A 9,813-nucleotide genomic window follows, 5' to 3' on the forward strand; every position below is an offset into this window, starting at 1 on the left:
CACGTACACAATTCCCCAAAGTATAAATCATATTTAAATATCATCGAAATTCGAGAAAATAGAAACATATTTTCACAGTTGATAACTCCCTCATTTACTGCCCGTGTTTAAATCAAAAGACCTCTAAGAGCCATTTTTGCATTGCTAAACATATTTGCGGCTAAATACTTATTTTATTGCTTAATGGGCTTTATCAAAACATGCTCCTTTCCCATGCATCGCGTCGGTTACATAAAAAACAAAACTCAAGGTTTTTGTATCTCAAAATTTTATTTTCACATTACTTTGAAGCTCCAGATAAAAATCCCGAGATTAAAACGAGATTAAAATCTAACTCAGCACCTCTTATCTTTATTTCTTCGGTATTGTTCTTGTTTGTCCTCCTCTTGGCACCTCAATCAACTAAATGACTCTTAAAATAATGTCGCTAAAATTACATAAAAATATGAAATAAATTCGGTTTTTAAACTACAGTCAATATGGGACAATGTACATAAAAGTAAAGAATAAGGATGCAATCCTCGTCGGTAGCGAACATCACCCACATTAAAATGCTCTCTATCAAGAAGGATATGACTAGACTGAACACAGAAAACTTTTCTAATAATATAAGACTAACAATGTTGAAGATGGTGTTGTGAATATATCATAAAATGTTCAAAAATAAAAATAGTCTCCTCGTAAAAATGTTATGAATCGGGTAACAGGTCCTCATTTGCGTGAACGCCGTTTCTTCTTAAAGCTGCACTTCTTCCTCCATCTTCGATAGGCTTTCCATTTTGAATTTAAAATACGTTTAGAAGTAAATTAAAATCTTTTTGTGCTTTTCCTTAATTAGTCTTTTTAACGTCCTTATTTTCGCCTTCCTTGACTTGTCCACGTCCCAAAATCTTAGCCAGACTGTCCCAGATTCCACCAAGGAACAAAGCGCAGAATAAATTCTCAAATGGTATGAAAGGATCGTGGATGCCCAGAAGAATTGATGAGAGTTTGAAGTAAACCAAGAAAATAACGATACCGAAGTAGACGAGGGCGTGAGGTGCTGAGATCCAATCAGTCTTTTTATCGAGCACGAATATGATTGAGGCAACAAGTGATGCTTTGGTGTAACTGAGATTTGGAAAAGAAAGATAACGTTTGTTATTGATATGACTTCTATTGTAATAAGCGAAGGACAGTGATGGGGTACTTACAAGCTTGGCTGCATAAACTCCATGGCGGTTGGCGTCCAAGCACCGCGAATGAGTCTTTCAAAAAGTTTCGTGAATCCAGCGCCATTTCCTTTTAGAGTTCCAATTATGATCATAATAATCCAGGCATTCGGGTACAATTTAGCTGCATGCGTAACGCCATCATAAACCTTCTTTGCTCTGTAGATCTCTTTCATAGCACTGGCTACTATCTTTATGGGCAAGAACTTTCCAACTTTGTACCCTATATCGAACGGGGTGTAGAACACAAGATACCTTCAAAGAAAAGATATGAAACCTGCACCCGTAATTCGTTTCGAGTAAATCTTACCAAACTACCGTAGCTACTATCAATTGTGGCGTATTCTTCAAGGGTGCCAAAACTGGTTCTCCCAACAAACCATTAGCAACCATCCCTCCAGCAAAAATAACTAACATCGTTGACAGCCAACAAGAAAGGGGATGCTTTCTGGAGAAGGCTTGGGCACCAGGACCTAAATCTTCGCGAACACTCAAAGCGCATAAAAGACTGTGTGCGATGTCAAAGTACGGAAACATCTTTAGTTTGATGACCTGATTGGCCATGTCCAAGAATGCTTCTGGATCCATGGTGAATGGATTCGTGCGCTTGACGTCTGTCTTGTTAAAATGTTCAAAATCAGCTGAAGCTGTCGCTTACTACGTTGTATAATATGCTACCTAAAGAAGAAAAAATATTTCATTATTTATATTCCTTTGAAAATCGCAGTACTACAAGCTAATAGCCAGTAAGTGGGATATTCTCGAAAGACTTCTGATGTCTGTAGTTCATCATCACAAGATCTAATCGAGATCTTCGAAATTTTCTTGAAAAAGGTACAATCAATTTCCCATCTTCCTCTGAACATATAACTCCGAGAAATGTATTTTCCTACCAACTATGCTTTCCTCCCCAATTATTTGCGGTTGGTGTCATAGTAGAAGTTTTGGGCTGGTCGTAGTTGATATGAAAAATCATGATAGGGAGCTTCTTAAGCACGACTTAAAAAGCTGTTTTTTATTTTGTCGATAACCAGGGAGGACCCAAAAATAGCCGAATTTTTGTAATAAACAATTTACTTATTATCTTTTTTACAAAATTCCTTCAGTCACCTTCAAAGTACTGTCCATTAAATGGTCAAGTCTTTCTCCGACTATTTAAAGCACCTTTGGAACTCTTCAACTTTTGCTATCCTTCAGTATCTTAAATATAATTCGTATCCATTACGTGTTTGCGATTATATTTAAGTGGAGCATTTTCCATCTATCGTTACTTTCAGTCATGCTGCTCCCAGGGCACTTTCCTTTTAGTTTTTTTTCATTTGTCGATGCACAATTCCACGGATATCAAAAAAGACGTGACCACCATCTTCACATTCTGGGAAGTTGAGGATCACCCACTAACTTGACGCTTGCTTGGCTTCTGATTCATAGCCCAAGCACCAACTCTCATCCCCTGTAATGACTTTAGACAAAAAGTTTAAATCACTGTAAAATTCTTTTTCAAATACTGGTTGACTTTGTCCGGATGCTGGACAGCGAATCCCTACGCCCATAGTAACATCCTAGACAAAGTACCTCTAGAAATGCTGTAGGAAGACCGCCACCGTATTGCAAAAGCTATGACACCGTACTCTTCACATACGGAACGATGGCCTGTGGAGTCGATGCGGGAGGTTTCTCGAATACAGACAATTTACCCGAGTTGTACGGTATCCCTGTATTCGCCAGTGAATTTCAAGCAGAAGTACTGCCGATACTGCAAGTTTGTCGATGGCAGGGGCATGATCTGAGCTCCAATGTAACATAGTCATTCTGACTGCCATTAATGGCATTGTATTCAGCGGCGATATTGTCTAGGTCGGTAGGACAGTGCAAAAACGCACTGAACATTCTGGGCCACACTTTCAGGTTCACCTGCCTGTGGGTTCTCATTCATAGGAACACAGAGAGAAATGAGCGGGTTTACAGATTGGCCAAGCGGGGTTCTGTCAGATTTTCGATAGGAACAGTCTGTGTCCCGCTGGCGACTATCAAGGGTGAATTCTACTCACACTATTTGACAGCCGCGGACCTCAAATGATGAAAGCTAGTCAATGAGGATTTGGATCCCCTATAATAAAACCAGATCGTGAGGGCTCTTGTACCAGACGAGTGCAAACGCATACAAGATTACGGTTGTCTGCACAGGGAGGGCACTGACCTATAGGGGACAATCGCCGCCAGATTCAGCACATTTTATAATTCGCATTGCCGAAGCTGTGGAGAAGTTGAAGAAACCCTCAGGCACTTCGTTTACGGTTATCCAACTCTAGTTAGAGTCAGGCTAAGGATACTAGGTAAACCATTCTTTGAGGATCTCAGAGAGATCTTTAGCTGTAGGTTGAGAGAACTGTTTTCCTCCATGAATTGTACGGGCTGGGTCTACATTTAGCGGCATCACGTCCCATTTGCAAGTCTTCAATCAAAATCCACCGACACGAGCTCCAATTCACAACGGTCTCTTGTGAAATTTCATATATCGTGTGACAACGATCCTCACTAATTTTTCTCAGTTTCTTTTAAGATTTGCGCCGCTTCAAAATATCCCTACAGATTTTATAGCGCCCAAACACCTCGGAAACTTGTTTGCTCCTCATTTGGTAAACTCCCATTCCCGATTTTTCTAGCACGAAACAAAATTTCAAGCACACTCTTTATGCTTGGCTTTTGGTCTTCAACATGATATTCACTTTCCCATTTTCAATCTTTTTTCGGTAGAGATCGGCTCTCTTTGTGAGCGGTTCGTCGAAATCTTTTTCTCCTTTTTCTGTCCACCATACAACTATTAAAGACTTCATACGCTAAATGAATAACATCTATTACCAGAAGCGACTCTGACCCAAAAAACCCACCCAAAAGCCACCAAGCTGGAAGAAAATAAACAAGTCGGGAAACCGGAAGCTAGACGCTTCAGGTATGAAAGGGTTTGTTTGTTTCTTATATAAAAATATTTGAGTGAACATTTGCTCCATTAGAACCTAGCATATATTATGTGAGAATACCCACTTTCGTGCGATATTGACATTCAAAGTCTTGAATTTGCACAGAAGTGACAACTTGAGCTATTATAACTTGGGTGTCCGGATAGCTGAGTGGTTAGAGCACAAGGCTGTCGTACGGAAGGTCGCGGTTCAAATCTCGCTGGCGACAGTGGGATTTGTAACGTGATTTGACGTCGGATACCAGTCGACTCAGCTGTGAATGAGTACCTGAGTCAAATCAGGGTAATAATCTCGGGCGAGCGTAATGCTGACCACATTGCCTCCTACAGTGTTCTGTAGTGTACCGTTACGGTCTTGAATGAAGTGCTCTAACACACTTCAAGGCCCAGATCCAATATGGATTGTTGTGCCAACGATTATTATTATTATTATTAATAATGGTGGGATTTCAACTAAACTTGATAGATGCTCTATGTTATAGCCTATATTGCTGCTAAATTTCGTGGTTTCAGGATGAAGGTGGGTTTTGCACCCAATTACTAAAAAATACAGTAAGTAATAAATGATTAACTTTGTTTGAACAGATATCGGCATGAAGGGTATTTCGGAACCTAGGCACCATCTAGTGGGCAGCCTCTAGATTTTTTTCAGATTTTTTGGTTGGGTCGTTTCTGAGAATGGGTCCGTTAGGGAAATGATCACTTTAGACCCGCGAACTCCTCAACCTTCCAATAAATGACAAAGCTAAGGCCAGCTTCGGAAAGTACTAATCAAGACTTTTCATTTGACACCCCACATTTGGTGAAAAAAAAATATACACTCTCCTTTTGCATGTATGAGGACCCTCCTTAAATTCAACATAGAAGTATATAAATAACTGGATCTATGAACGTTCACAGTTCCCACCTTTCCACCAAATTTGGTAGCAATCGCTGTAACCCTCTCCGAGTAAAATACGTGTGACAGACAGACAATAAACCGATTTTAATCAGGTTTTGTTACACATAAAACCTTAAAAAGGGTTGGGGATTAGTAGATTCTTCATGAATATAATTTTAATAGTTCACACGAATAATAGTTGACACTGAGAGCGGGATTCATTAAACTTGGCATGCGTATGCGCGATACGGTCCTCTATGTGCAAAATTTTGTACTTCTAGAATGAGCTAAAGGGGGGTTTCCAGTCAATTTCTAGAAGCTGGTAATGTGCCATTAGTAAGTTTATTTGAGTAGATATTTGAAAGTCTAGATTACATATAAGCACACTACCTCCATTTTTTCAGATTTTCGGGGTTGAGTAGTTTCTAAAAATGGGTCCTGTCTTACTTTAACTTTGCACAACTCTTTAATCGCGCACTTCACAATTCTTGTCAAAACTGATATCAGTTTTGAAAAGTAGTAATCCAGACCTTTCATTTGATACCCAACGCGTCTATACTCGGTGAAAAAAAAATTCCCTCGGGTCCGCAGTTTTCTCGGGGGCCCTGGATATGAATGAAATGAAAGAAGGGATAACATGGGGCCTGCATAATCTTCTCCTACAACCCGTCAATTTTCATTCCGGGCCCGATTTTTTCACATCATTTTTACCCCGGGCCAGAATTTCCTCTCTATGGCCCTGTCTGATATGAATTCGAATTGCCGTCAACTCAGCGAAAAATTAATCATGGTTTTAAGGAAAAATCATAGTTCGCAGTCTAATTAATTGAATTGATAGCAAAAGACGATGATAGGCATGAAAGTCACATTAAGCTGGAATTAAGGAAAGACGTGAGCACTAAGAGCCCAGTATTTTAGATAGATAATGCTAGAATTTATACCCCCAAAGTTCAATTTAGATTGATTTGATGATATATTGATGGTATGATGAAAAACATTTCAAAAACGCAAAAAGCCACTAAAAAGGCCTCAAAAAAATTAATGTCCCAAAAGCCTGAAAAGCTTAATATTTTGGCATCATCAATGTCTGATAGATGTAACCAACTAACTAAATTTTAGAACATTTTGTCAAAAACTTTTGCACATTAAAAAAAAATCGCAACACTCCATTTCTTATTATATTTACCCATTTTTTGCCTTTTTATCTAAACTTACTTTTCTTTACTCAGTACATTAATATCGACACCCATCTGGTCAACAAAGATGAATTCTTTATTATTTCAACTAAACCATGGAGATGTCGAGAAATTTTGCACCGCACTATAATTACAAAAGATCTTGAGGATGTCGAGATAAAAACATCATCATAAAGGGCCCTAAGAGAAATTATGTTTTCATTAGCATTGGGAATCACATCGTCACTTTTAAGCTGGCCGATATTTGGAAGTTCAATCTGCTCCTGTACCCGTTACAAAACAAACCCCAGAGAAGAATAATGCCGACCGCAATAGATATTCGATATACTTTCAGGTTGCTCAGGCATGAGGAGAGGAGGGAGGAGGACGCTTTATTTTCCAGAGATCCGAAATTTTTTTGGGACCTGCAATAGAGATACACAATATTGCATTGTGCCCCAAGGGTTATAAAGGGACAAGTTTTTACCGTGGGCCCTCTCTACGGGTTTGCCAGCAGAGTAAAATATCCCTATTGGGCACATTCCCGAGGCCCTGATCACTGACCTCAACCCCGCTATCCTTTTTCTCTCTTCGATACTCCTTGCCTGATCGGACTACATAAAGGCTAAACCACAGGTATCGCGAGCTCTTATTTCTACTAAAATACAATATATTAATAGATAATAGATGTAAGAGTAGAATTAATATATGTAAAACAAAAACAATAAACCAAAAAAATAGAATAAGTAAATAAAGTCCTTGGCCAAATTTTTAACGAACTATTATTTTTTCACTTTTCCTAATATGTAATTACAAAATTTACAGGAAATATAGTGTAACTGAACCGGCTGCTAGGTTTTATGTCGGATACTTATTATAAATTCCCCGTGGCCCGGACGTGTTTGTTTTTTCTTACAATTTGATTATAGGATAAAGTAAACAATACTAAAGTATTAAAATTCATTTTCTTGATATTAATCGAGTGATTCATAAAATTGCGACATTTTATCATGAGTCATCCTTATCAGGTCTTTCTTTCTTTTGATTGATCGTTTATTAATATGCCGGAAGCTAGTTTACGTGGATTAATGAACAAAAATAATCCAGGTGAAGAATTTTGCCAATAAGGAAGAGAAAATGGGGCGCAAAGTCAGTTTTGACAAGAGCAGAAAAGTGTCTTCCAAAAATTAATTTAGAGAAAGATTTGCTTCTAAACAAATAATAAAATCTCATTCGGAAGACGCCAAAATTGACGTCGCCGAACACACTATAATAGGAAATTGCAAGGATTTGGATTTTAAGGCTCACCGACCCGCCAAGAAGACCAAGTTCCCAGCTGATCAAAAGGAAAACGGCTAAGGATGTTATCACAACCAAAGAACGATTTTGGAAGAAATCTTCAATCGGCAACATGCCTTACCAAATCGAGGCCTTTACATCAGCAAAATATTAAAAATATATATCAATAATAATTAATTGCTTTTATGAGAATATAAATAAATACTTTTGAAAGGAATGCATATTTCTATTTATGATAAAACCTTGCCATGGAATTAAATTCTACATTCTGGCAAATATATTGTGATTAAATATTCCAGAAGTCAATTTTTGTAGAATTAAATCACAAATTTAAAAAAAAAATGTTTAGTCCGTCTAATAATATGGCTAGGGACTGTATTTGTGTTCGTAATATAAGGAATTAGTTTAGAATAAGAAAGTAAATTTAAAACCTTTTCGCGCCTACACTTTCAGTACGGCTTTTGGCAACCGGGAATGAAATGTAAATAAAATGTGTAAAATACGGAGAAGGTCGGGTAGGCGAAACAATTGTAAAAGCCACACGTTGAAATAAAATTAACTTCGACATAATATAGCCAAATATAATCCAGCATTATAGGATTGATATTGTTCAAATGTAAGACATTATTTCAAAGCAAAATTAAATGAAAACCCCCAAATGTCGATAGTTATTCGACAAATTTCCATGACGCATAGAATTCTGTCCATTCTCAGATTTCAACAAAACGAATGCATCAAGCAATCAATCAGTGAAGAACACGCAAACTTTCATTGTCAGCTATTATGCAATATCGACAGTCGTTCCAACAGATGCACATGAATAAGACCAAGTTGGTCAGCCGACGTGGGGCTGACTAAACGGCACCCCGTCGCTGTGCACGCTGCTAATTACTGAACACTCGAAAGCCATTACCTTTGCGCCGCAGCGGCCGGATAAAGACACTTGCTGTCCACGGAACCCGTTCGGGCTTCTCAGCGTGAGGAAAGTATCAGACGAGAAGCAGCTCCAAAAATAAATATCTTCCCAAGAGGAGACTACGCGGTTGCCGATGGTTGTATCTGAACTCGGACTGCGAGGAGACAGGCAACCAGAGTTCTATTTGTTTCGCGTCCCGCTTTCTCCGCGAACAATATTGCAAGAGACAAGTATTATAAATAACTGCCGTACTACAGCCCACTACCGCGTTATCGTCACCGTAATGACTATCAGGAATCCGCATTTAAGCCATTTGCTGACGGAAATAAGAAGATAATTCCATTCACACTAGCGTGGAAAGCGAAAAACTCACTCAGCCAGTACACAAACCCAGCAACATCCCCTGCTGCAAGCAATGTTGATAACTACGTAATGGATCCACTTGATACTAACTTTGATAACGAAATGGAACCGCTAGCAAAATCTATTCGGGAAACCTTCAAACCGTTCACTTTCACTCCGTTTTCGCGGCACACTTAGACGACATATTTTCCCACCCGTGGAAAATAGAATTTTCTCAACAGCACGCACTGAAAAGGAAATTTTTCTGCCCTCGCCAGTCAGCCTGCTCGCCTCGAATGTTTAATTTTAGATACTGCTCCGCTACTCCCGAAACATTTGCCGGCAGAGTAGTGAGAAGCGACAAGATACGAGATACAAACCGCCCCGACAGCCGGCGAGACTCCGCGAGCGTGGCGGAGTTTGGGTACCGGCTTCGGGAACCAAAAAAAGTTGCTCCATGGCTGGCGGCTCCGCAGTGTGTACAACCTCGCACTAGCACGTGGAGCATGAGGCACAATGAAAACAACCCGCCAAAGATGTTGGGAGCAGTCTCAAGTGCTCATCGTCGAAAACGAGGATGCCTGCCTTGAGAGCTCCCCACGGTCCATTCGCAGCATCCGGCATGCATCTCTCAACCTGAAGTGATGCTAAATCTCTGGGAACTCTCCTTTCCATATGGTGGCGACGAAAAAACCAAAATATATGACGTAACTATTTGCCGCCAGTGGAGCAGTGCACATGCTCCAACTCGGGTGGGATGTAACCGTGCTGCACTTGTTTGGTGCATCAGTCGATTGTTCTCGTCCTTGCATCCTTGAGCGCTTCGCCGCCTTGAGGACTTTGTGCTTGAATTCGAACACAAGGGAATCTGTAATGCTTTGCATTCATGGTGAAAGTGTTTACCCACGTCATGGTTAAGGAGGGATCTTGTGACGTTTTTGTGTATGCCATCAACACATCACTCAACCGCCAATTATATTTTTAATGGGGTACACGTCGTCTGCATACGT

At 39.6% G+C, this 9,813-nt stretch overlaps 1 protein-coding gene across 3 annotated transcripts; it reads right to left on the reverse strand.

Annotated features, from left to right (window-relative positions):
- Window positions 1-250: 250 nt before the first annotated feature.
- Window positions 251-9,121, reverse strand: LOC119657270 (trimeric intracellular cation channel type 1B.1). 3 transcript variants are annotated; one of them, XM_038064106.1, is made up of 4 exons: window positions 8,835-9,121; window positions 1,522-1,889; window positions 1,194-1,466; window positions 251-1,110 (listed from the first exon to the last, which is right to left on the reverse strand). In XM_038064106.1, the coding sequence occupies exons 2-4, from the start codon at window positions 1,797-1,799 to the stop codon at window positions 831-833; spliced, it is 831 nt and encodes a 276-aa protein (XP_037920034.1). In that variant the 5' UTR covers window positions 1,800-1,889; window positions 8,835-9,121; the 3' UTR covers window positions 251-830. The 3 variants fall into 3 exon arrangements, with proteins under 3 accessions (XP_037920034.1, XP_037920031.1, XP_037920032.1); XM_038064103.1 differs by having other exon boundaries at window positions 8,915-9,120; XM_038064104.1 differs by lacking the exon at window positions 8,835-9,121 and adding an exon at window positions 8,459-8,733.
- Window positions 9,122-9,813: the final 692 nt, after the last annotated feature.

The sequence above is a fragment of the Hermetia illucens genome, chromosome 5, assembly GCF_905115235.1.
Source record: "Hermetia illucens chromosome 5, iHerIll2.2.curated.20191125, whole genome shotgun sequence".
Classification (NCBI taxonomy): Eukaryota; Metazoa; Arthropoda; class Insecta; order Diptera; family Stratiomyidae; genus Hermetia; species Hermetia illucens.

Bases quoted from the DNA above. Each gene is read 5' to 3' on its own strand.
- LOC119657270 (XM_038064106.1), bottom strand. From the start codon at position 1,799: ATGGATCCAGAAGCATTCTTGGACATGGCCAATCAGGTCATCAAACTA. The intron at 1,467-1,521 runs GTAAGATTTACT...TTTTCTTTGAAG, and splicing joins ATAGTAGCTACGGTAGTTTG to GTATCTTGTGTTCTACACCC. The intron at 1,111-1,193 runs GTAAGTACCCCA...TCCAAATCTCAG, and splicing joins GAGTTTATGCAGCCAAGCTT to TTACACCAAAGCATCACTTG.